This window comes from Sus scrofa, chromosome 3 (assembly GCF_000003025.6).
Source record: "Sus scrofa isolate TJ Tabasco breed Duroc chromosome 3, Sscrofa11.1, whole genome shotgun sequence".
NCBI classification, from domain to species: Eukaryota; Metazoa; Chordata; class Mammalia; order Artiodactyla; family Suidae; genus Sus; species Sus scrofa.
This window is the reverse complement of record NC_010445.4, coordinates 58,964,225-58,989,802: the sequence shown is the minus strand read 5'-3', so window position 1 is coordinate 58,989,802 and position 25,578 is coordinate 58,964,225. Positions and strand designations below refer to the sequence as shown.

The following is a 25,578-nucleotide window of genomic DNA, read 5'->3' as shown; positions in this document are numbered from 1 at the left end:
GCTCCTCCCATCCCTGGGATTATGTGTGATTCTGTTCTTGGTAATGGGGCTGCTGGGGACCGGGGACAGTCGCCCCAGAACCATCCCCCCCAGGCTTCCGTTCACATTTGCTCATCCCTGAAATGAAAGGGATGGTTTATCTCTGAAGCTTTTCCTGGCCTCACGTGCCCTGGCGCTCAACTCCCCACGTGGCCCCTGATTGATGTCATATCAGGGCGAGATCCCCTGAGCAGGTGACAGCCCTTGGAGAGCCCTTTGGTATGTTTTGGGGATGTGACTTGGCCAGTGGGTTACCTGGGGGGGCCTCTCATTCAGGCAAATGATCTTCATATATCCGTTCTGGAGAGATTTGCTGAGCTCCTATCTTGTGCCCAGCGTGCTGGGTGGGGGTGTAAAGACGATAAACATGTGGTCCAGACCCTGCCCTCCGCACGCCCCCCCCCCAGCTCCCAGGATGGTCAGAGACCCTTCTGCCCTGGAGAAGGGCAAGACAGTGTAGTGTGGAGCCTCAGAGACCCGTGCTGGGCGTTGGACCGCCGGGCAGAGGAGAGACAGGTTACCTCTTCTAACCCAGGGAGTTTGAAAGTTCATCTTAGTCTACGGGGTATTTGAGCTGGGACCAGCAGGACAGCCAAGAGGTCACCAGACACATCTGTACAAAGCCAGATGTGTTTGGAGAAGTATGGGCAAGAGGAAAGGTGTAGGGCACCACTGCGCTTCCCAGATGGCCTGTGTGTCCAGCATTTCCAGTTGGAGGTCATTACCAGGAAGTGTGGAGCAAGGCTTATGGCAACCCTCTGGATCTCTGTGCCCATGAGGCTGGGGGAGAGAGACAGAGGGTGGGACCCAGTCTGTGCCCATGAGGAGGGTGGGAGTAGTTAGAGATGCCTGACTCCCCTGGGCATCCAGGGATGGGGAGGGGGCTGGGGAGCCAGGCGACTCTGGCATCCTCTGTCCGTTCCTTTTGTCCCTCCTTCCTGGCCGGCCCCTTTCCCCTCCCCGACATTCCTCCCCCAGCCCCCCTTTCGAGGGGGCCCTTCTCTGGGTTCTCCAGGTTTCCCGGAGGCCCCTTCAAGAGGCCTCAAGTGGGGGAGGCCTTCTGTGGACTGTCCTGCCCACAGCAGGGAGGGCCCTGGCGCATCCCCACCACCAGCCACTGCCACTGCTACGGTGATGGCACGTTGTGATCCTGGGAGATGTTTCACATGGCCCAATAAGAGGAAATCTTCATCAAGTGGGTGAGAGAAGAAGCGCCCTGGCTGCTCGCAGGGCGGCTTTCCTCTAGAAAGTGACACGGGTAAATGAAGGGCCTGATTGATGGCTCCATGCAGTGCTCTGTGACAAAGGAGGGTTGTCAACTCTCGGTGAACTTCCCTTGGCATCCGGCGGTCGGAGGTGTGGACGGGCAGGGTGGGCAGGCCTCAAGTCCCCCACCTCTGCCCCTCGTCCCCCTCTCCCCAAGTCCCCCCCACCCTCTCCACCACAGGCAGGAATGCTGGCCCCGCTCCTTCCCCAGTCTTTGATTGGAGCAGAGTGTCCTGGGCTCAGAGCAGGCTAGACGCTTGGGAGGTGAGAGAAGAGGGTGGGGTGATGATGACCAGCAGAGACGAGCGCTCAGCTTCCCCTGAAAGCACTTTAAATCTAGGACCTCTTAGAGACCATCTGGTCCAGCCTCTCCATTGTCCAGGTTGGAAAACTGAGGCATTGTGTGTAAGAGGGTCGTACGGCCCCGAGTTCAAGGCCTGGTTCACCACCTACCAGCTGTGTCTTTGGGGACCCATGAATTTTTATTTTTTTGTGTCTTTTTAGGGCCGCACCTGCGGCATATGGACATTCCCAGGCTAGGGGTTCAAATTAGAGCTGTAGCCACCACAAGTCTACGCCACAGCCACGGCAACACCAGATCCGAGCCACGTTTGTGACCTACACCACAGCTCATGGCAACGCTGGATCCTTAACCCACTGGGCGAGGCCAGGGATCAAACCCACATCCTCATGGATACTACTTGGATTCGTAACCCCTGAGCCTCAACGGAAACTCCCTGGGATTCATTTCCTGACCTCTTCTTGCCTCAGTTTCTGGGCAGTGACGGGAATGCAGAAACATCAGTGATGTCCAAGGCCCTTCCCAGTCTTGACTCTCCAGGCAGAGGTCTGGCCTCATCTCGGGAGGGCAAGGGCCCCCTGGCATCCTGCCGAGCAGCCTGTCCTGAGGCCACCGTCTCCCCAGCATTGTGCCTAGACAACTGCCACTGCCACGAGGACTTAGAGGGAGGGGCAGGACAGGGTCCTGGAGCGGCTAGGATGTCTGATGCCTTCTTCAGGCCCTGCAACTGCCCTGGTAGCTTGGCGGATCACAGGATCACCTGACTCCTGCTGTGTGTGCCTTCCTGCATCTCGTCACCATGCAGATGGCTGAGTTTCAAGGTGTCCTGGGGGATGGTCTTCCGTAACCTGTATAGTAGGCCTGAGTGGCTAGGGTAGGCTACCATGGTTAACCAGAACCAAGGGAGCTGGTGTCCCTGCAGATGCACTCCTTCATTCATTCGCTCATTCATTCATTCATGCAATGTTTATTGAGCACCTGCAGCGAGTTCCACACTGGAGAATCCCATCCTGAGCACGTGGGCACCCTGATGGGTGTTTGCGGTAGGGTGGGCTTGGCCCTCTGTAGCCCCTCAGACAAAGCCTGCGGATGCGGGTTTCAGATCAAGCTCTGTTACCCCTCCCCTGCAGCCACCCAGGACAGCCTGGGGATGGGAGTGAGCCAGGCTTACATTCTAATAAGTCATAAAGAACGCAAAGAATGGAAGAAACTAGCAAACGTGCCGACATCAGTGACCAGCTGGAAGGAAGTCCTTCATAAATGATCATCGCCAGGGCCATTGATAGCACTCTGAGCTGCCCACCCCAGGGTGGCTCCCTCTCAGTTCACAGGCCCCCAGAGGCTGGGCCACCTCCTTCCCCAGGACGCCTCCTTGAGAGATCTTGCTCAGTGTCCTCTGGCCAGCTGCCTGGTCCCTCCAGACCTGTGTTAAGAATGGGATTTAAAGTGACCCTGGAGTTTCCGCCATGGCGCAGCAGAAACGGATCTGACTAGGAACCATGAGATTGTGGGTTCGATCCCTGGCCTTGCTCAGTGGGTTAAGGATCCAGCGTTGCCATGAGCTGTGGTGTAGGTTGGAGACGCGGCTCAGATCCCGCGTTGCTGTGGCTGTGGCAGAGGCCAGCAGCTAAAAAAAAAAAGTGACCTTGACTTACCCTCTGGGATCCAGGCACATCCTTTTGTTCATCTCAGCCCATCCTGGCCGGGGGTGGGGACCCACATCCCTTGAGGGGTGAGTCCTCCTTCTCTGGGCCTCACGGGACATGACTTTGGGGGTTCAGGGCCCCCCCTGGAAGCCCTGGTGGTGCCGAGAGGCCAGTCAGAGTCCACCCAGCAGAGAGACAGGTGGGAGGAGTGGAAGGGCTCTGGAGAGCTCGGCTCAACTCCCCGCTGCAGCCAGAGATAATGCACATTAAGCACCTGGCTCTGGGCCATGTTTCCGCAGCTCCTGTTTTTAAAGCAGCAACTCCTGGGAGCTTCTGAGGAGGAGGAGGAGGAGGAGGAGGAAGGGCAGCAGAACTGTTCCACACCTGGGCCGGTGGGCATCGCCAGATCTGTGGCACCGCCTCCCAGTGATTTTAAGCCATTGAATAACACTGATAATAATAATAACAGCAGCAGCAGCAGGAGTTAGTAACATTGATGGCATAATTTAAGCCCTGGTGATAAATGATCAGTAAGTTCCTGCCCTAAGTTGACCACAGGCCCCGGCTGAAGGTGGGGAGAGAGAAGCGAATCATGGTTCGTCGAGCTAAGGGCTGTATCAGAGGCCTGGGCAGCGGTTGGTGACCCTGGGGGTTGTGACTGTAGCCATACTGCCAGCTGGGGAAGGTTGGCTCTGCAAGGCCAGAGGCTGCCCCTCACCTGTGAGTGGTCCGGAGCTGGAGGAGGCCCAGAGGCTGGGGTAGCTGCAGCAGATCCGTGTCTTCCCTCCTTTCCTGCAGCTTTCTGGGCAGGGGAGGTTTTTCGTGGTGATGGCAGGTCCAGGGATAGCCAGACTCCTCTTTGGAAGAGCGTCTTGGGGAGTTCTCACCATAGCTTAGCAGGTTAAGATCCCAACTCGTATCCATGAGGATGTGAGTTCGATCCCTGGCCTCGCTCAGTGGGTTAAGGATCTGGTGTTGCCGTGAGCTGTGGTGTAGGTCGCAGATGAGGCTCAGATCCTGTGTTGCTGTGCCTGTGGTGTAAGCGGGCAGCTGCAGCTCCAATTCGATCCCTAGCCTGGGAACTTCCATGTGCCACAGCTGTGGCCCTAGAAAGCAAAAAAAGCAAACAAAACAAAACAAAACAAAAACAAAAAAAAAAAAAAGGAAGAAAGAAAAAGGAAACATCGTCTTGGTGCAGACTTCTGTAGCTTTGGTGCTGGGGGCAAGCTGAGGTGGTACAATTGGTTTGGGGTTGCACGGGTCAGTGGGAGCTGAGAGTGTTCTGTCTGGGTGGCTGAGCCTAAGCTTCAGACAGGACCCTCAGACAGGCCTGTTCCTGAGCCTCAGAGTGTGTGAGGTGGAGTCTCCAATGTTCCTGCTCTGGCTGGAGCCAGCAGCCCCACCCCCACCCCATGTGCAGGGCCTCCGAAGTCCCCAGGGTGCCCACCGAGGGGCACTGTCCCCACCTGCCACGTACGTAGTCATCCCCACTGAGGCTTCGGTCTCCACTTCTGTAAGGTGAGTTGACTCCGGAAGTGATTTCCAAGACCCTATCTGATTAGACTTTTCAAGCTGAGGTCACCTCAGCCCTTTTTTTGTCTAAATGACTTAATGTGTTATCATCCCTGCCCCTCTGCTATCACAGGCATATCACATGGATTTGAAAGTCACAGAAACTATTTGGACCCCAGTGCGATGCACCTAGAGAATGCTGATAATACCTGGCTTTCTGAGAACATGGGTCATGTGCCAGGCATGGTGCTCGTTGCTTAGTACTTCTAATGGCATGGTGGTTGATGCTTAGTACTTCTGACATAGCACCCTGTTCATTGACTCTTCCTGCCATCCTTCAGAGGGAGTCATTACACAAACAATAAAATCAGGGCTCAGGGGCCTGAGGAACTGGCCAGTAAGAGAGGTGCTTGGGTCTCCTGCCACTTCCCTGTCCGACCATCCACATGGAAGTGGGGTGGTGAGAGGAGGCCCTGTTTCCACATCTTTCGGACCATGTTACTGAATTAAAGATCATTTGCTTTCAAGGCCCAAGGAGTTTGTCTATGCTGGGAAAGAAGGGGGGTGGGTGGGAAACCACCATCAGATTCCCTTCTCGTCATAGAAATGGATGCAATTTATTTTTTCTGGCATTCCAATTACATAGACGTTTGTCGCCAGCTGTTTGTTCTAACACGGAGTGTTCTCTCAGCTGCCGTGTCTCCTCTCCCGTTTGACACTGTTAGTCCGCAAGTCTGGCAGAGGCTGAACTGGAGGGGTCGTGGGCCAGGGAGCCTCCTAGGTTAACTGGGAGCTGGCTTTCCCGGAACGTGGAACTCGGCACTCTGAAGTTCCCTGGTGGTCCCCAGGTGGGGTAGAGGCTGGGAGGCCACTTTCCCCTCTCCTTTCACGCTCTTATCACTTCCTCCTCTCCCTTCTGGACAGGCACACACAAAGCCCACCCTTCTCTCCACCATGCTGGGTATGAAGGAAAACTTGGGGTCTGGGTCAGTGAGAAAGAAGCAGCCTCTCATGCTTGGAAGGTCACAGAGATGTGAAAAGTCCCCTCTGGTGCTTTAACCCACCGCCCCTCAGAGAACCCCCCAGAACATCTCTTTGACCCAAGGTACCCCCCCCAAACTCCTGTATCCACTCAGTGGCCCTTCGTCCAGGATGCTGTAGGCAGGGGTTAAGTTGAGAGAACCTTACGGTTCTTTTCAGTTCTCTGAGGTGCTGTCATTTAAGGCACATAAAAGCACAACAGGGAGACTTGGCAAGATCATGAAGTAGGCGAAGGGTACAGGTTTTGGCTCCGGAGACCTGGGTTTGAGTCCTGGTACTGACACTTCCTAGCTGTGTGACCTTGGGTGTGTTATCTAACTTCTCTGATCCTCTAGCTCTCTCGTGTAAAGTGAGAGCTTACCTACCTTTCTTGCCACTGCGCTGGGAGGATGAAACAAGATCCCATTCAAGGAAGGGCTGGCATTTTCTCAGTGAGAAAGGAAATCTCATGAATTTATAGCTGCAAGGTAACAACTTCATATGGAACCCCAGGAAGGAATGTCTCAGCAAAGGGCAGTGTCCAGAATGAATGAATGGTCCACCAGCCAAAAGGCAGATAAGGGCAAATAATTCTGAATGGGGACTCTTATTTCTCCAGCAATCAGGGCAAACCCCTGGTCCTACATCCAGCCAGCCCAGAAAATCCCTGGGCTTTCAAAGTTCACGGACTCATATCAAAGAACATGCGAAAGTGCACTAATAATGCTAACAGACAGACTGTCACCAACAGCCGCACCAACTGAGACTGAATGCCCACTTCGTGCCACCCGGACGTTATCCCTACTCCTTGTGCAAAGCCCACAAGCTAGTACCACTTCTCCCATTGCATGTAGGGGAAACTGAGGCCAAGAGCAGAGCATAGCTTGGCCTGAGGCCACACAGCTGGGACGTGGTGGAGCTGGGCTCTGAAGCTCACACACACCGCCGGGCAGGGTGGCCTGCACTCAGGGGACCCCCAGCAAACTCGGGTGCCGGGCCTTGTTCAGAGCAACAGCTCTTATGTAAGCAGCTGGGCAGCAGCGCGTGGAGGCTCCATTTAGCTGCAGGGAGCCAATAGCCCTGGGGGTGGCATGGGGCGGGGGCTGGCCTGGGGTGGGGGGTGTCAGCAGCCCGGACTGCCCCCCCCCCCCCGTGCTGCCGCCAGCAAGGCCTGACACCGGGTTAAGTCGCCTGGCGGCCTCTGGCTGCAGCTGGGAGTGCGCCTGGTTCCCATTCGGGCGCTGTGGTTTTGATTAGCTGTTCTGCGAGGCGGGCCTGGTGGCGAGGCCCTGGGAGCTCCGCTGGAACAGAGGGTCCCCCGCCCGGCCGCCGTGGCCCCCCCCTCCTGGCAGCCCCAGACTCCAGATGTTCCGAGCGCTCGCTGGGAAGGCCTGCTGGCGCCACGGAGGGCAGAGGGCAGGGAAAGCACGCGAGCTGGAAGCCCAAGCACTCAGTCACCGCAGGCCTTGGCAGCCCGCCCAGCCCTCTGCTGGCACATTCCCCAGCTCTCCCCTGGCCATCTGTTCCCAAAAAACCCTTTCAGAGCCTCATCATCACTCAGGATACAACAGCGCGAGCAGCTGGTTTGGAGGCAGCAGGGAAAACCGTGCAAAAGGTCCTTTGTGAGAGAGGAAACTCGCTTATGAATAACAGGGCTGGACGCCGTTAAAGTTGGCGGCTGGGATCCCTGTTTCTCAGGCGCCGCTGTTTTCTCTTGACTCTTTATCTCTGCTTTTTATTTTGTTTCCTCTTGTTTTTCTTTTAATGTTGTTTCTTCCTCTTCTTGCACCAGTTGTGGCTTTTCTTCCTCCTCGAAGGTGCCTGAAGGCCACCTAATTAGTTCTGGATGCTGCCGAACTGTTTTTTTCCTTCTCAAAGCTGTTAAAATTGGGGATGGTTAAAGGGGACTGTTTTCTTTTTTTTTTCTTTTTCTTATTTTGTTTTTAGGGCCACACCCATGGCATATGAAGCTTCCCAGGCTAAGGGTCAAATTGGAGCTGTAGCTGCCGGCCTACACCACAGCCACAGCAACGCCAGATCCGAGCCGCGTCTGCAACCCATACCACCACTCATGGCAATGCCAGATTCTTAACCCACTGAGCGAGGCCAGGGATCAAACCCGCATCCTCATGGGTACTGGTTGGGTTCATTCCTGCTGAGCCACAGCGGGAACTCCCGAAAGTGACCGTTTTCATAAAACCTTAGCTGGAGGAGACAGGGCAGAAAGAAGGGGTGGGGGTGGGGTGGGGCACGCTGTGGGCAGGGCCGCAGAAGGTCATAAACCCAAGGAAGAAGCAGGGAGGGGGCAGAGACAGGGCAGAGACCCCCATCAGTTCATCAGAAAGCAGCACCAAGACACTTTGGGAGGATGCTGGCATTAATGAAACTGGCCCCCCCTCGGCTGACTGCATTATGTATGACACGAAGCCTTTTTTAAGAACTGCTGCCACAGCCGCCAGAAACTTCTGGGAGATGTCCGCCTGGAATCTGGGCACCTCCTGGGAGCAGTCACCAGGTGGCCTGTCCGGGGCCCGTAGGGTGCAGGGCCTGGCTGCCTTCCTCACTCCCCGGACCTCTGAGGAGGAGCTGAGAGCCAGGCCCAGGGCTGCAGGTGGAGGTGGGGAGAGGGACATCCTTCAGTGTCAGAGTGCGGTGACTGGGGGTCAGCAGGTCAGGGACAGGGGACTGGAGACTTCCCCTTTCCATTCTCAATTCTTGCACCCCCTTTTCACTGCCTGCCCTCCCACTCAAGGAGCTCCATCACCCCTCACCCCAAAAAAGCCTGTGGTCCACACTGCTGGGGGTTTCCGGTTCTTTACAAGCTGAGGATGGGGCTTTGGAGGGCGTTTCATCTGCACTTTGCTCAGGCCCCCTGCTACACTCTTGGTGCTTCTGCTCCCAGTTTCAGTTTATGGCAACTCAGGGCCATTAATCTCATCTGGAGGGCTGGGTTCAGACCTAGATCCCTCTTTGATGCTAAGCCTTGTGGGCAGGTGTCTGGTCTGGCCTCTGAGGCTGGTCTCAGCTCTGCCCTGGGGGGCTGCATGGCTGGGTGGCCTTGTTTAAGTGTCCTATCTGGGAGATGCCAGCCTGCCACCTCCCCCCTCCCTGCCCCAATCTACCCAGGGATCAGTGGCACAAAGGATGGGGAATTGTCTGTGAACTCTGCCCCTCCTCCTGTGTCTCCTGCCTGAGAAATTGGTCTTTGCGGGGCAAAGGTGAGGAGGGCCTGGGGAAGGAGTGGCTGCTGGCCCCAGACCCCTGCTGATGATGTGGGGTCTTCCCAGTGACCAGAACATGCTTTCTAGCACAGGGGCTTCCAGAGGACAAGGGAGAGGTGTGGGGGCTGGGTGCACAGGGCTGCCTTCCTACTGAGCCACCAGGCCCATCCTTCCCCCTGCCCAGCCTTGAGCTTGTACCCCCGGCACAGTGGACAGCCTGGCACAGGAGGCGCCAGCAGGCCCTGGTTCTCCATCTGACTTTGAGCCGGTCATCCTCTTTCTACCTGTCTCTGCAGACTGGAAGGCTGGTCTAAGGGGAAAGTATAGATCCCTGCCTTCCTCAAACTCCGGTTTAAATGTTTCTAGAGCAGTTCCTGTTGTGGCTCAGCAGGTTAAGAACCAGATATACTGTCCATGAGGATGTGGGTTCAATCCCTGGCCTTGCTCAGTGGGTTAAGGATCTAGCATTGCCACAGCTGCCGTGTAGGTCACAGATTTGGCTTGGATCCTGCGTTGCTGTGGCTGTGGCATGGGCCAGTAGCTGCAGCTCCGGTTTGACCTCTAGCCTGGGAACTTCCATATGCTGCAGGTGCAACCCTAAAAAGAAAACAAACAAAAAATTGTTTCTAGAGGGTGAAGTAGGGAGGCTTTCCCACTTTCAAGGTGCTCCATTCTCCGCCCAGACTCCATGGCCACCGGGAACCTGGCCCAGCTGCCCAGATGCTCCCTGGCTCAGCTTATCCCCACCTGAGCCCCTCCCAGCAGCGCTACCGAAAGCCAAGTCTGTCTGCCTCATTCCCCTGCTCAGGACCCCTCAGGGTTCCCCGCAGGCCAAGGGTAGAGGCCAGACTCCCTTACATGGCACCTGACTATCCCCCTAAGTGACCTGGCTCCGACCGGTCACTCCTTGTGTCCCAATTTACACTCTAGCAACATGGAACTCCTCACTCTCCCAGAGGGGCTATTTTTGGCCACTGTGCTCATGCTGTCCCTTCTGCCTGGAATGCCCTTCTCTCCTGTCTGGCTGGCTAACTCCTGCTCATTCTGGAAGGCTCAGCTCCTCCTGGAAGCCCTCCCTGACCCCTACCCCAGCCTCCTCTCAGGGCCCTGTGGCACAGACACCTCACTGCCCTTACCACAGAGGTGTGTAGACACTAACTCAGAAGAGCATCCTGTGACATAATGATATAACATTATGTGATAGTGATATTTTATTTATTTATTTATTTATTTTTTGTCTTTTTGCTATTTCTTGGGCCGCTCCCACAGCATATGGAGGTTCCCAGGCTAGGGGTCGAATCGGAGCTGTAGCCTCCGGTCTACGCCAGAGGCACAGCAATACCAGATCTGAGCTGCATCTGCAATCTACACCACAGCTCACGGCAACGCTGGATCGTTAACCCACTGAGCAAGGGCAGGGACCGAACCCGCAACCTCATGGTTCCTAGTCGGATTCGTTAACCACTGCGCCACGACGGGAACTCCAGATAGTGATATTTTAGAGCTCATCTTATGTCTTTATTTATTTGCAGGTGATATGTTACCTGATATATTATATGATATTAAAACTCTATACTACATCACATTATGTTACACAGTGTGTGTTTAGGGCATCTCTCTAACTAGACTGGGAGCTCTTTCATCTTTTTATCCCAGCTCCTGGCATACAGGAAGTCCCCAGATAATAACACAGCATTTCTTCCACTAAAATCCACACTGCTGAAGCTGAATATTTCTGGGCTGAAGGCAAAGACTCTAGGGAAGGGTGAACTAGCGGCTTCAGGGCACAGCCAGGGAACTGCGCCTGGGCTCCCCCAGGCTCTTGTTTGGGGAGTTGAGGCCCTTGTTCTTTTGGATGAGTGAGGAAAGCTTTGCATTTCAGATCACGGAAACCCTTCAAGCAGCAGCTTAAGCTAATGGGGCTCTTGTTTCTCACAGTTAGGAAAGGTGAAGGGAGGCCGCTGTTCCCTGGCTCCAAGGCTCCGGTGAGGCTAAGGCTTTGGGCTCCTTTTTTTTTGGTCTTCACTTCATGGCTACAAAGTGGCTGCCGTGGCACTGAGCACTTCATCCACACACTACATCCAAGGCAGGGCGGGGCCTTGCCAGGAAGAGTGTTTCTCTTCACCAGTTCAATAAGTCTTGCCCCAATGTCTCCTTCCTGCCCTGAAGGAAGGGATGTTCTCCCTAAAACTGAGGAAGACACTGGGCCCTCTCAGCTGGGAAAACATTCCTGGAAGGTTGACCCTGACTTGTGACAGGGTGGTTCTCTTCCCGGTGGAGCTAACTAGTGTCATAACCTTAACCACAGCACCAGACCCCCATCTCCACAAGCTTGCCCACTACAGCCCTGCCAAGTGAGGGCCATTTTCAGTTGATAGCACTGAGGTTCAGAGGATCTCAGCACTGGTGACCTGGTCCCTCTGCACAGTGCTTTTCTGTCTGCAGAGCCATCTCATGCCCATTATTCTCTTGAGTCTTCAGTGACCTTCTAGATGCACAGTATGAACCTCAGGAGCTAGATCGGGGGCATGAAGTCACCATGTGCCGCACGGCTGGGTAGGGCCGGGCAGACCTGCAGGCTCATTCGGCCCCATGAAACAAGTGCTTCTGGGCTTTCCACTGTGGTGCAGTGCGATTGGTGCTGTCTATACAGCTCTGAGATGAAGGTTCAATCCCTGGCCTGGCACAGTGGGTTAAGGATCTGACATTGCTGCAGCTGCAGTGTAGATCCCCACTGCAGCTTGGATCTGATCCCTGGCCCAGGAACTCCATATGCTTTGGGGCAACCAAAAAAGGAAGAAGAAGAAGAAAAAAAAAAAAAACCTAGGTGCTCCTGAATCTAGATTCCCACTGCCCTCTACTCTTCCAAGGTGAGGGGGTGTCTGGCAGCGCAGGACCCCAGGCTGGGAGTCGGGGGGGTCTGAGTCTCAGCCCAGCCACTCAGGAGCTCTGTAACCTCAGGCACTTGCCTCCTCCAAGCTTCACTTTTCGCATGAGACAAGGTTACTCCACGGGTGAGGAGCGTTCAGGGAAATGATGGCCACGTAAGGACCTCATCAACTGGGTGCGCTGTGTGCCCATCTCCAGGGGTCCTGGAGGACACCGCGGGTCCATCAGAAAGGTGGGCAGAGGGGACCCGAGTGTCCCCGCCCCACCCAGTGACTTAGACTGGGCTGCCCATGGAGGACTTGGTTCTGTTGCCAGGCGGCAGACACTGGGTCTGTCCCTCTGTGTGTGTGTGTGTGTGGTGTGTGTGTACTTGCACATGTATGCTCGGGCATCTGTAGGCACTCCCTGCCAGGATCAGATGGGGGGCATCCCGTGTGGTGGGCTGAGTTCCTGTCCAGGTGATACACACTCTGGGGAGGTGCCTAGAGGTCATCGAGGGTTCCAGAACTTCCCTGCTCCCCCAGGGGTCAGGAGCTCTTAGAGATGGTCCCGAGGTTGCAGGCAGGACAGAGCCAGGCAGCTGGGTACATGGGGACAGCCCAGTGGGCCCACCCAGAACCTGAAGAACAGTGACAAGTCATTGCTGAGAACCTCCTGCCCCCTCCATGACAATGATGCCCTCCTTCCACGCCATTCCCATCACACACACACACACACATACAAACACATCCAGGAGCTGAGTGGGCAGCCAGCATGGTTATTTGCAAAGGTTGGTCCCCTTTGGCCCATCCACCCCCTCCACATACACACGGAGTGGATCTTATTCAATCTCTTGTTATAAGAGCAAAAATAAATAAATAAAAGATGGAGGAAGCTTGAAGGACCCTGAACGTTTATTTAAGAATAGTTTTGAGTGTTTACTGTGTGCCAGGCATTGTTCTAGGTGCTGGGTCACTCTGGAGAGCAAAACAAACAAGGGCCCCACCCTTTGGAATTCAGACTAAATGACACAAAGGCCACGCAGGAAAGTTCGCAGGAGAGCCCCTCGAGGACTGTCCTTGGAACCTGCTGTACTTAATCCCCGCACAGTTCTTCCACGCCTGACTCCCTAGTGTCTTAGGTCAGAGCAGCGGAGCAGAAGCCCCTGGAAGGCTGGCTGCTGGAACAGGTGCAGTGATAGCCCCCAGAACCACAACCAGTGGCCCAATGGCGTGGAAAGGAACGGAAGGACAAAAAGATCAACGCCAGAAGCTCAGGAGAGTCAAGAGGCACCGGGCCATTTCGTGTCAGGGTAGAGGGCCCCAGAAGCCTCAGGGACTTGGGGCGTCTTCTGTAGACGGATGTTCCTGTATTTGACCTTGAGTTGTCAAGAGGAAGCTGAAGTACATCCAGTAGCGGCTGACAGAGAATGCAGGGAAGTGCATCAATTATTGGGAACTGGGACCCGTCCAAGCTGTTTGGGCCCAGAAAGCACACGGCTTCCTTTCTCCAGGGAAGCTCACTTCTGCACAGGGGCTCGTTCTCTCCAGGGGTCCACACTTGGGGCGGGGAGAACTTGTCTGTTCCGATCACCGCAAGATCCCCGGGGCTCCGAATGGAGCCTGGCACAGTCTGAATACACAGTACGTGTTTGCTGGATGAATGGAAGCATGGAAACCCAAGCAAGTGAGATGTTTCCAGCTGTTTCCACAGTATCTCATGGGCAGCTCCTCTGTGCCAGTCCCAAGGGGGGGCCATGGTCACCTAATGGGGAGGCACAGTTCCTGCCTTGGGGAGCTGACAGGCAAATCAGGGGAGACCCTCGCACACACATACATACACACGTGTATGCGCACGGCTGCCTAACCCTGAGGGCTTGGCTTCCCAGCTGTGGTGTTTAATCCTCCTTACAGCCTCATCCAGTAGATTACCATCATTACCATTTTACAGGTGGAGAAACTGAGGCACAAAGAGGTTAAGCAACTTGCTCAAAGTCACACAGCTGGTAGACTGGGGAAGTCAGGATTCAAACAGAAGCTGTCTGATGCTGTAGCTGGCACATTAACCACCACAGCGCTTTGCCTATCAGCAGGGTGCATGTGCATGCACTTCAGTGCCTGTGTGTGCGTGGGTGGGGGTGAAAGATGCGTTTCTTTTCCCACTACTTTTGTGGTGTCGCTGATGTGTTCGGGTGGCTGTGAGTAAAGAGCCCTGATCAGAGAGGTCGGCCCCACCCCGCCTGGATCCCATGGCAGCTCCAGAATCTGGCAATGAGGGGCTTAGGGATGATGGGGGGGGGGGGCAGGGGAGGCAATCGCACAGTTTGGGCAGAAGTTATTTGGTTATTTGGGATGCCCAGGGACTTTGTGGTTTCTCCCAGCCACCCCATTATTGCCCCCACTGGTCCTGAAATACCTACAGCCAGACCCTTGCTGGGGGCGGGGGGGTCAGAGAGGGAGAGGAGCAGCAAAGTGGGGAGGGAGGCACTGAGAGCTGCAGTGATGGGGAGTGAGCCCCAGCCCTGGGGACCCCCGACATTGTGGCTGGGGGTGTGTGTATGTGTGTGGTATGTATGTGTGTGTTGTGTGTGGTGGGGGTTGTGCGAGGGTCACTTGATTAAGGGCCTGCCAGGAAGTTACGAGAGAGCAGGGCCTTCCTCACCTGGCTGGGCCACCTGTCTGCCCAGCTGTCCACTCCCGTCCAGCCTGGGCGCCTTCTCTGTCAGTGGGGCAAGGTCAGGGGCTCCTTGTGCTTCTGGGGTCTGGAAGAGCAGCGTGGAGCCAAGTGGAATTGGCTGGACCACCCTACAGGATGGGAAGCAGATGGGAGGCCACAGCAGCTGGGCCTCAGGCCTCCCCCAGGCCAGCTAGCAGTGCCCCGTACCATGAGGGAAGGGAAGGGGCCAAAAAGGACAAATAGGCTGACGGACATGGAGAGAGAAACAGAGGAGAGGCCGGAGGAGAGCTGGCACGGAGACCCATGCGGAGCATGGAAAGGGAAGCAGAGATTGGCAGCCAGAGGGAGTGGCCTACAGTCCGAGAGAGAAGCCAGTGGAGCCTGGGTCTGCCTGCCTGTCCCCTGCAGGCCCCGGGGAGCACTGTCTGAGCTTCAGCCTGGCTCTGGGAGTGCCAGGCCTCCCACCGTTAGCCACCTTCCCTTAGGCCCCAAGGAAGAAAGACTGACATTTTCTTAGAACCAAGGGAGGTGCAGCTGGATGGATAGCTTGGGAGCTTTCTAGTCTCATTTGCCAGTGAAGAAGCTGCAGCCTCTAGGGGCTTGGGGCGGGGGGTCTGCCTTGCTCTGTGGCGTCCCAGCTGCGTGACCTTGGCCTTCCATGTGCACATCTGCAAAATGGAAGTAGTAAGAGCGGCCTTCCCGGGACTGTGTAAGACAGCTTGGCGCCGGACCAGGCCACCTCAGTGGATGGCAGCTGGGAGCGCTGACTCGCTAACTTCTGTCCCCAGGCCTGGGAGGACAGAGGGCCGAGAACCACCTGGTCCCCTGTCTCTGGCGCTCATGGTGGAGCTATTTGGGGTGAGCAAGTGGGTTCTGGCGGTTGCACCAACCATAATTCATGGTGCAGAGGAGTTGGTATGAAGTGTTTGAAGACCCTGAGGAGGAACACATTTCCCCCAGCCTGCAATGAGGTGGGTCTGGGGGGCAAGTGGTCGGGCTGGAGCTGGCCCTCCTTGTCCTGGCCTGGGGACATAGCAGGGACACAAGCAGCAGAACCCTGGCCTCCTGGACCCTCCATTCCCAGGGTGGGAATGACCCCCAGCAAGGCTCTTCAGGGACAGAGGGTACATGGCGGGAGAGGGTACACGGGGTGGGGGAAGGTGTGTGTGGATGGTGCCCTCTCAGCGCCAGCCTGGGGTGTCTGGACCCCAGCTCCACCTCCAGTATCTTAGCACAGGAGGGGTCCCCAGGGTTACTCGGTGGCTGTTTCTTACCGCTAGAAAGTTCTGAGTTCCCATTGTGGCTCAGTGTATTACAAATCCGACTAGCATCCATGAGGATGTGGGTTCGATCCCTGGCCTTGCTCACTGGGTTAAGGGTCCAGCGATGCCTTGAGTTGTGGTTGTAGATCACAGATGTAGCTCTGATTCGACCGCTAGCCTGGGAACTTCCATACGCCACAGGTGCAGTCCTAAAATGCTTTAAAAAGAAAAAGAAAAAGAAAAGCAAAAAAAGAAAAAAGAAAGTTCTTCTGTGTGTCCTCAACTGACCCTGAGGTTTGAACGTATCCACTGGCTTCAGTCAGCGAGGGGTTTAGATTGCTGGACTTGCCCGTGCTTCCGACTTGGGGCCGGCGAGGCAGGGAGGCCTCTTAGCATCACAGGCAGCTGTCTGCACACTGCAGCCGGGAGCCCCTGCGGTCTTACTCACGCCACTGGTGAGCAGCCTTGAGGAACACGACATTGGGGAAGAGGCACAATGAACAGCATTTTCCAGCAAGGGTGGTTTCAGCTTTGCCCCTGGGGTTAGACGATGGGCTGCCCCAGGGTAGGGCCTCTAACCCCGGTGCCTGTCACGGAGCTGACACTCAGTAGGAACTCAATAAATCTTTGGTGACTACATGAATTTTTCTCCCAGTGCATGGTCCCCAGGTGGATGCTTCCGGCTCACAAGGGGCTGTGGTCATAACTTTGCAACTCTTAGACACCCCGGTACCTCGAGGGCCCTCCCAGCCCGGACACAGTGTGATCCTTGATTCATGCCGTGTCCCCGCCCTCGGCAAACAGCAGCCAGCTCCAACTGCTCATAAATTTCCCGCCTGTCACCCATGGCGCCCAGGCCAGGCCAGGCGGGAGGCGCTGGGGGTGGGCTGGTCCATACCTACTTCCAGTTCCCTGGGAAGTTTGGAGGCCCGAAGCCCAGGCCTGTGCTTGTGCCCAGAATAACCCCAGCAGAGCCTGGCCCTTAGAGATGTGGAAGCAGATCTGCCAAATGCAAAGATGCATGGGCTGGAGTGTTCAAGAAAACACAAACACCAGCTTGCAGCGCAGTTTGTGCAAGCTGATTCCACTCCCGTGACATCCAACAAGGGTCTGCCTAAGCGTGGAAAAGTGTGTGGATGGAGAGACCTAGAGGTGATCCTAGGAAGTGAGGGAGGTCAGACAGAGAAACGCGAATACCGTATGATTTCACTTCTATGTGGACTCTTAAAAAAAAAAAAAATGACACAAACGAACGGATTTATGAAATAAGAACAGGCTCGCAGACATAGAGAACAAACTTATGGTTACCAAGGGGGAAAGAAATGGGAAGGGATACATGAGGAGTTTGGGATGAACAGATACATGCTACTACATGTAAAATCAGTAAATCATATTGGAATTACTGTATAACACGGGAAAGGAAAGTTAATATCTTGTAATAACCTATGAGAGAGAAAAATCTGAAAAGTATGTATATATATGTTCACTTGAATATATATACAAATTGAATCGCTTTGCTGTACACCTGAAACTAACACAACATTATGAATCAGCTATAGCTGAAGAAAAAAAAAAAAAGGAAAAAATGTGGAATAGCAGACACCCGGCATAATCCTAGTTTCTCTCAGTGGGAGGATGGAGGTGATTTAATTGTTTTTCTTCTGTTCACCCTTCTGTGTTTTCTCATTTTTCTATAATTAACATGTACTACCTATGCATTTACAACATTTTTAAGTTTTGTTGAGATTATAGATTTCTTATTTCAAGTGTACAATTCAATGGTTTTTAGTATTTTCACTAAAACGTGGCCCTCACCACAGCCAATTTAAGAGCATTTTCATCAGCCCCCAAAGACACTCATGTACTTTAGCATTCTCTCTCCCTCCCAGCCCTTGGCAACCATTAATCTCTATATTTTTCCCTGTTCTGAACATTTTATGTGGATGGAATTGTGTACTGTGTGGCTTTTGTGTCTGGTTCCTTTTACCCAGCATACTGTTTTCAAGGTTCATCCAAGTTCTGTCATGCATCTTTTTTTGTGGCTGAGTACTATTCCATTGCATGATTATACCACACTTTGGATATTCATTCATCATGGACATGACAAATAATTTAAAAATAGTGCTTTTTTAATTAATTAATTTATTTTTTACAGCCACAGCTGCAGCATTTGGAAGTTCCTGGGCTAGGGGTCGAATCTGAGCTGTAGCTGCTGGCCTACACCACACCCACAGCAACGCCAGATTCAAGCTGCAGCTTTCAACACCAGATCTTTAACCCACGGAGTGAGACCAGGGATTGAACCTGCATCCTCTTGGATACCAGTCAGGTGCTTAACCCTCTGAGCCACAACAGGAACTCCCTGTACTTATTCCTTAAAAGGAATTTTCAAGGAGTTCCTGTTGTGGCAATGTGGGCTAATGATGTGGCTTGTCTCCATGGAGGCTCTGGTTCTATCCCCAGCCATTTAAGGATCCAGTGTTGCTGAAGCTGTGTAGGTTGCAGCTCCTGCATGTATTCAACCCCTGGACTAGGAAGTTCCATCTGCCCAGGGTGTGGCTGAAAAAGGAAAAACAAAACAATGACAACAACAACAAATGTGTCAAAAGCAGATTGGTCAGGACTACTGTTGGTTCATTATGGCTATTTCTGGTTACTTGTTTTGAGATTTTTCAGCCTATTACGCCATTTTAAAAGATTTTTAAATTTATTTATCTATTTATTTTTGGTCTTTTTTGTCTTTTAGGGCCTCACCCCCAGCATATGGAGGTTCCCAGGCCAGGGGTCCAATTGGAACTGTAGCTGATGGCCTACGCCAGAGCTACAGCAATGCGGGATCTGAGCCGCGTCTGCAAGCTACACCACAGCTCATGGCAACGCCGGATCCTTAACCCGCTGAGCGAGGCCAGGGATCGAACCCGTGTCCTCATGGATGCTGGTCATGTTCCCTAACCACTGAGCCACTACAGGAACGCCTATGATGCCATTTTATGTTTTTAAACACCAGTGAGTCACACCAAAGGCCCGGCTCTTTGCTGAAATGTGTGCCAAGCCCTGCTGGGGGCATGGCTCTCTTGTCCCATTAGTTCTTTGCCGCCGACCTAGAAGGTGGGTACTGTTACTGTGCTCATTTTATTTATTTATTTATTTTTGTCTTTTTGTCTTTTTAAGGCCTCACCTGCGGCAAACGGAGGTTCCCAGGCCAGGGGTCTAATCGGAGCTGTAGCTGCCAGCTTACGCCAGAGCCACAGCAACGCCAGATCCGAGCCACGTCTGCAACCTACACCACAGCTCACGGCAACACTGGATCCTCAACCCACTGAGTGAGGCCAGGGATTGAACCCGCAACCTCATGGTTCCCAGTTGGATTCGTTCCCACTGTGCCACGACGGGAACTCCTGTGCTCCTTTTAAAAACAAGCAAACTAAGGCTTTGAGAGATCAACCAGCCTTCCCAGGGCCCCTCAGCCCCAATCGACTCTGGGGCCAAGGTACACCCTAGTGTTCAGCATTTATAACCAAACACGAAACCCCCTTTTTAGCCCACATATTGGTGTACGTAAGAGTGAAAAGTAAAATAATGCCTGATAGTGTAGGCCTTAAAAAATACTCCCATGCCCTCCCTGCTTGTCTTTTATATTTAAGTTTTAAAATAACATTTGCAGGAGTTCGTCTTGTGGCTCAGTGGATTAAGAACCAGAATAGTACCCATGTGGAGGCAGGTTCGATCCTTGGTCTCGCTCAGTGGGTTAAAGAATTTGGTGTTGCCGTGAGCTGTAGTATAGGTTGCAGATGTGGCTCAGATCTGTCATTACTGTGGCTGTGACGTAGGCAAGCAGCTGCAGCTTCATTTAAACCCCTAGCCTGGGAATGTCCATATGCTGCAGGTTGCAGCCATAATAATAACAATATAATAATATAAAAACATTTGCAATCCAACTGCTCCTTTTAGGAAAAGCCACTAAAAAGAACCTCAGGATTTCAACCCCATTTGATGTCTTTTTCTTTTTCTTTTCTTTTCTTTCATAATGACTGCATATGGAAGCTGCTGGGCCAGGGATTGAATCGAGGCTGCAGCCGTGACCTACCCCATAGCTGCAGCAACACCAGATCCTTAACCCACTGTACCTCCTCAGTGACCTGAGCTGTCGTAGTGGTATTCTTAACCCACTTCACCACAGTGGGAACTCTGCCATCTTTTTCTGCGCATAGGAGGCTGTATCCAAATTGCTTAAATTAAAAAAAAAAAAGTATAATTTGAAAACAGTGAGAAATGGTTAAGAACATAAAATGACTGAAACTGCACTTAAAAGGTGAAATAATTTATGGACAGAAATAATTTTTTTTTGATCTTTTGTCTTTTCTAGGGCCACACCCATGGCATATGGAGGTTCCCAGGCCAGGGGTCGAATCGGAGCTGTAGCTGCTGGCCTATGCCAGAGCCACAGAAACTCGGGATCCAAGCTGAATCTGCAACCTACACCACAGCTTACGGCAACGCTGGATCCTTAACCCACTGAGCAAGGCCAGGGATCGAACCCACAACCTCATGGTTCCTAGTCGGATTTGTTAACCACTGCGCCATGATGGGAACTCCAGAAATAATTTTTTAAATGCCCCCAAAGTGATATACTGACCCTGCAGCACATAGAAGTAATCAAGAGAGGAAACGGGTCTACTTAAAGCCACAGACAAACTTAGTAAGCAGAGGAGGTATAATTAGACATTTAAAAACTGGAAGTGAACAAAAGCAAAAAGATGCAACATTGTTCCAGAGTTCCCAACAATTACCGAAAATTCCCCTGAAGCATTTGTATGGTTACAAAAATGTTCAATGTTCCTTTAGAAATAAGAAACATCTCCCATAGTACCTAAACTTTCTAGTAAATAAAATGCCCATGACTGGAAATAGTTATTCACTCATTCCACACATACTTAATGAGATGCTACTGTGTGTCTGGACGAATCTAGGCTCTGGGGCTATAACAGTGAACAAAACAGACCATGTCCTTGCCCTCGAGGAGTTTATGTTCTGACCACAGACAACGCAACAGAGAAAAAGATGATTTTGGAATGTGATCAACTCAGCCACTTTGTCCTACTGACCATGTCACCTCCATTGGATGTAGAATGTCAGGCCTGCTGAAAGGGCCCTGAGATGCATTTTGAAAGTTTATGTTAGTGAGCAGCAGGACCCGTGTTTAAAGGGCATCTTCTGTGTTGAGGGCCCGCGCTGCAGAGGGCTTCACAGGACAGAGAGAGAGCCTTAGCCAGTGGTACCCACAGCCTTGGCCACAGTGGAAACACTGCCCACAAAAGGCCAGAGCCGGAGGGGATGCAAGAGGCCCTCAAGTTGTGCTTCTCACATGACGCCATGTAGGATGTGGCCAGGGGTTGCAGGAGACAGGTCTGTGGTGTGATTGTTACAGTGGGGAGTATGTGTCACCCTCTCCCCCTTATTTGCAAGTATGCGTGCATGTGCACATGCGTGCACACACACAATCTCATCACCTCTTCTGAAGGGATGGCATCTATAGTCTTGTCTCCTGCCTCAGCCATAGTTGATTGGTTTAGGGGAAGAAATCTCACTGAGGCGGGACCAACTGGTGCCTTCACTGGGTGATTAGGGTTGAGATACTGAGATACTGGGCCAGTGGGCAGATAGGCAGGAAAGAAGCAGAGCCTGGAAGTGGCTGAGTGATGTTGTTGGCAGGCGCCTAGAAAGAAGGGCCCTGGATTGTCCCTGCTTAGGTTTGCAAGCTTTCTTGAGACCTTCCCCTGGCCTCTCTGAAACTCCCTGGTGTAGCCTTAAATAAGCTTCTTTTAACAGGAAGGTTGGAGTGAGTTTCCACTTCTCACCATCACACAATCAAACGTGTTGGGAAAACACTGGGTTAATAAAGCCACAGGAATGTCTTTACTGTAGGACTTTTCAGAGCCTTTGATATATTAATATATGGAGTGACTTTCCAAGATGGGGCCAAGGTCTGCGATGTTTTGCAAACTCATGGGATATATCTCACCCAGCTACTATTCTGCAGAGCACCCTTTGGGGAGTGCTGATCCAGATACCTGTCCCTGCTGTACAAGTGAAGGAATTAAAGCACAGAGAGGGAGAGGGAGTTCCCCCAGGTCACACAGCCAGTTAATGCAGAAAAGGTCCTGGCACCTAAGGCCTCCCGGTGTTCTTCCCACGGTGCCCCAGTGGACATAAGCCTTCCTTGGATGGACAGAGACTGTGCTGGGGTTCCTGGACCAAGGTGGGTGGTGGGGACGCAGGCCCAGGGTAGACACTAGGGAAAGGGTGGGGTTGAGAATCGAAGGGCAGGCCTTAGAGACAGAAACCCCCGACTCCTTTGCTCTTGGCTGGCAGCCAAGGCTTCAGCGGAGTCTGGGACCGAGGTGTTGGGGCTGGGCCCGGCCGGGCGGCCGCCTTTACAGGACAGCCAGCATGATGGCTCCAGCTGCCCCAGCCGTCCGCTCCTTCCCCTGACCACAGGCAGACCGAGCCAGGGAGAAACTCTAGGCCCGTCCTCGGCAGGGCCCGCCCAGGCAGCCAGCGCCGGGAAGACGCGGGCTGTAAATCACCCTGTGGACCACAGACCCAGTGCCATCCCCATGGGTTTCCTTTCCGCTTCTTAATCCTCCTCCTCAGACTCGGTAACAAAAAGCAGATTCCTGCAGGGGCCAGCCCCGCACCATGGGCTCCGGGAATGTGGGCCTGAACTCACCACATAAGACGCTTCCTCTTCTCACTTTTCCTTTTCCCCTCCTTAGCCTCTATTAGCTGGAGGCCGCACCCTCCTTCTGGCTGGGCTCCCTGGCCCTCCCTGTACCCCACTTCCAGCCTTGCCCCAGCCTCACACCTTGGCGGCCTGCCGAGCCCCGGGCCTGAGGCTCACCAGGGTCTGCGGTTAGCAGCCCCTCCAGCCTCGTGGTTTGGCTCCAGCCCGGCTCCCTAAGCCTCCCTTTCTTCAGCGGGAGCCACCTCTGTGTGGTAGAATAAACACTGCTGATCTGGATTCAAATCCGGGTGCCGCCAGCTTGTAGCACTTACCTCTGAGCTGGGGATGTGGGAAAGCTCCCTAGCACGTCGGAGGTGCCTGACAGATGTTTCGCTTCAAAAAATAAGTACTTAGCTGTTGGTTCAGGGTTGTTGCAAGAATCCAAAGAGAAGTGTTTGGAACTGCTTTCTTAGGAGTGTGCCGGCCGGGTTGAGGCTGCTGTTCTTCTGTGTGTTCTGGGTGGGCTTGGAGCCCCGCTCCGCCCCCTGCCCCCAAAAGCCCCCATGACTTCCCTCATCTCTTGTGTCTCCCTAATAGCAAAGCACACCCCCTGGTTGGTTATCTCATGAGCAACCCCAAGTTCAGCTGCCAGAGTGAAGTTTCTGAAAGTTGAGATGGCAAGGAACAGAAAGAGGCTAGAGGTTTTCAAGTTTGCCTCGAAGCCACTGGCTTCTCAGAGCCCCATGTCACAGGGAATGTTGTAGACTCTGGGTCTCTGTCTCTGAACTCTCCTGACCCACATAGACCAGAGCCAAGTTCATCTGTTTTCTGGGTTAGAATTCCAAGGTCAGGAGCTCCCCTTGTGGCTCAGCAGTCATGAACCCCACTAGTACCTGTGAGGGTGCAGATTTGATCCCTGGCCTCGATCAGTGGGTTAAGGATCCGGCGTTGCCATGAGCTGTGATGTAGGTTGCAGATGTAGCTTGGATCTGGTGTTGCTGTGGCTGTGGTGTAGGCTATAGCTCTGATTCAGCCCCTAGTCTGGGAACTTCTATATGCTACACTTGTGGCCCTAGAAGGTAAAAAAAAAAAAAAAAAAAAAAAAAAAAAGAAGAAGAAGAAGAAGAAGAATTCCAAGGTCAGACTTCATTTCTACTACAGATGAGGACACTGGCATTTTGCAGATAGGGACACTGAAGCCCAGCTGGCAGGGGGATGGGCTGCACCTAAGTTAGCCTCTCGGTAACTGGGGTAGTATTTTGTCTGAAGGTCTAGGGAGAAGGAGGGGTGGGTGCCATCCCCGTGGGGGGCACGGCCGACTCTGACATCTCTCAGAGGTGTGACCTGGGGGACTACGGTCTCAGGAAAAGGTGGCCCTAAGTTTCCTCTGCTCCCTGAAACCACGCGCCTTCCCCCAAACCAACAAAATCAGCAGTGGCTCTGAAACACAGCGGTTGGGGGAAGGGGACCATGTGGGCTGTGGAGGCAGCCAGTCCTGGGTCCAGATGCTGGCTCCATCCTTCCTGATCTTTAACATGCCGTCCCTGCCTGGGGAGGCTATGAGGTTAAGTGAGAGAAAGTGCTGTGATGCCAGCGCCGGGTACCGGGTGTCTGGAATTGGGATCAGTAAGGGCCGCTTCTGACCATCGGTTGTTTCTTTCAGGAGTGACCAGCCGTGGGCTGGTCCAGGGACGCTGCCAAGGGCCCTCTTTCCCTCAAGGCAAGCTTGAGACAAGGTGAGCTCGCCAGGTCCAGTCTCGTCTTCCTCTCTAAGGTGCCACCGGATGCTCAGACCACCGGCTCTCAGGACAGGAGCTTTCCTGCCTCCCTCTCCCCCCACCCCGCCCCCCAGCCACTCCACGATGACTTTGCACTTTGCTCTCTGCCTGGTGGGGCGGGAAGAGCAAAGCCTTCCCCTTGCCCGGGCCTGAGGCCCATCGTCCGGCTGCAGAAATTCATTGCCAAAGATTCAACAGAGACACTGAACAAAACGGGGTGAGAAGGCCCCCACAGTGAAAAGCTACACTGCTGCCCTCTGACCACTGCTCCTCCTGTTACCTGGGTCCCATCTCACACCAAAGATGAGTCAGCGATTGAACTCACCAAAGGGAGAGGCACTTGGTGACCATTGCAAGTGCTTGACCCTCTGACCTGGAACTCTTTCTGCCCTGGGCCCTGGCTGGCTGGTTTCCTGGACGCAAGATACGCCTTCTGGGGGCTGTGAGAGGGAGGCTGGGGGTGCCTGTGGGGCGTGAGACCTGCGATCCTGGCCCTTCTCTCCCTCCTACTGGCTGCCCAGGGCTCTGAAGCAGATTTTCCACGGTCCCTGGGCCTAGGCTCCTTCTTGGGCCCCAAGCTTTACGGGAAGGGGATGGGGGACGGAGGGAAGAAGCAGCAGTGACCACCTGTACCCGACTCTAGGGATTTGCCCCAAGGTGACCTGCCTTTGCTCCCCCGGCCAGCCCAGCCCACCAGTCTGTGCCAGGGGCCCGCCCTGCTGACTGGGCACACAGGATGGCGCCCCATTTGGAGGCCAGTGGTTGGGACGGGTTGTTTGAGGGGGCAGAGGGGAGGAAGGGACCAGGGGAATGGGCCAGTATGCGGGGAGGAGGGCATGTTTGAAGCCAAGGCCTGTTCCTTCCTTGGGCTCAAAAGGCCAAAGCTGTTCACATCTCTGCTCAACCACCTGCTTCAAATTGAAGTAAAAGCCCCAACATGTAAAGAAAACAGTTGCTCATGTTGACTGGACTCTGTGGGTGACCAGGACTTTGGCCGGTCAGTTGGGGAGGGTTGTGGGGGAGGGGAGAGGTTGAGGAGCCCTTCAGGAAGCAGGCAGTCTGTGAATGAGAGAGAGAGAGAGAGAGAGAGAGAGAGAGAGAGAGTGTGTGTGTGTGTGTGTGTGTGTGTGTATGTGTGTAAGGGGTGGGGGGCCCTCGCCATGGCCTCAGCCTAAACTAGTGACCAGGAGACCAGGTCGGGAACACTCGAGGAGATTTGAACCTCACTTACTCCATACCATGAGTTTATAAGGTGGGGACTGAAT

At 53.7% G+C, this 25,578-nt stretch overlaps 1 protein-coding gene across 1 annotated transcript in view; it reads left to right on the top strand.

Moving 5' to 3' along the window:
* The window catches only part of ATOH8 (atonal bHLH transcription factor 8), a 37,080-nt gene extending 11,818 nt beyond the window's left edge, over positions 1-25,262 (top strand). The window contains exon 3 of the mRNA XM_013995991.2: positions 24,199-25,262. Within this exon, the coding sequence (XP_013851445.2) occupies positions 24,199-24,204 (6 nt within the window). The 3' untranslated portion in view covers positions 24,205-25,262. The remainder of the gene's footprint in view (positions 1-24,198) is intronic.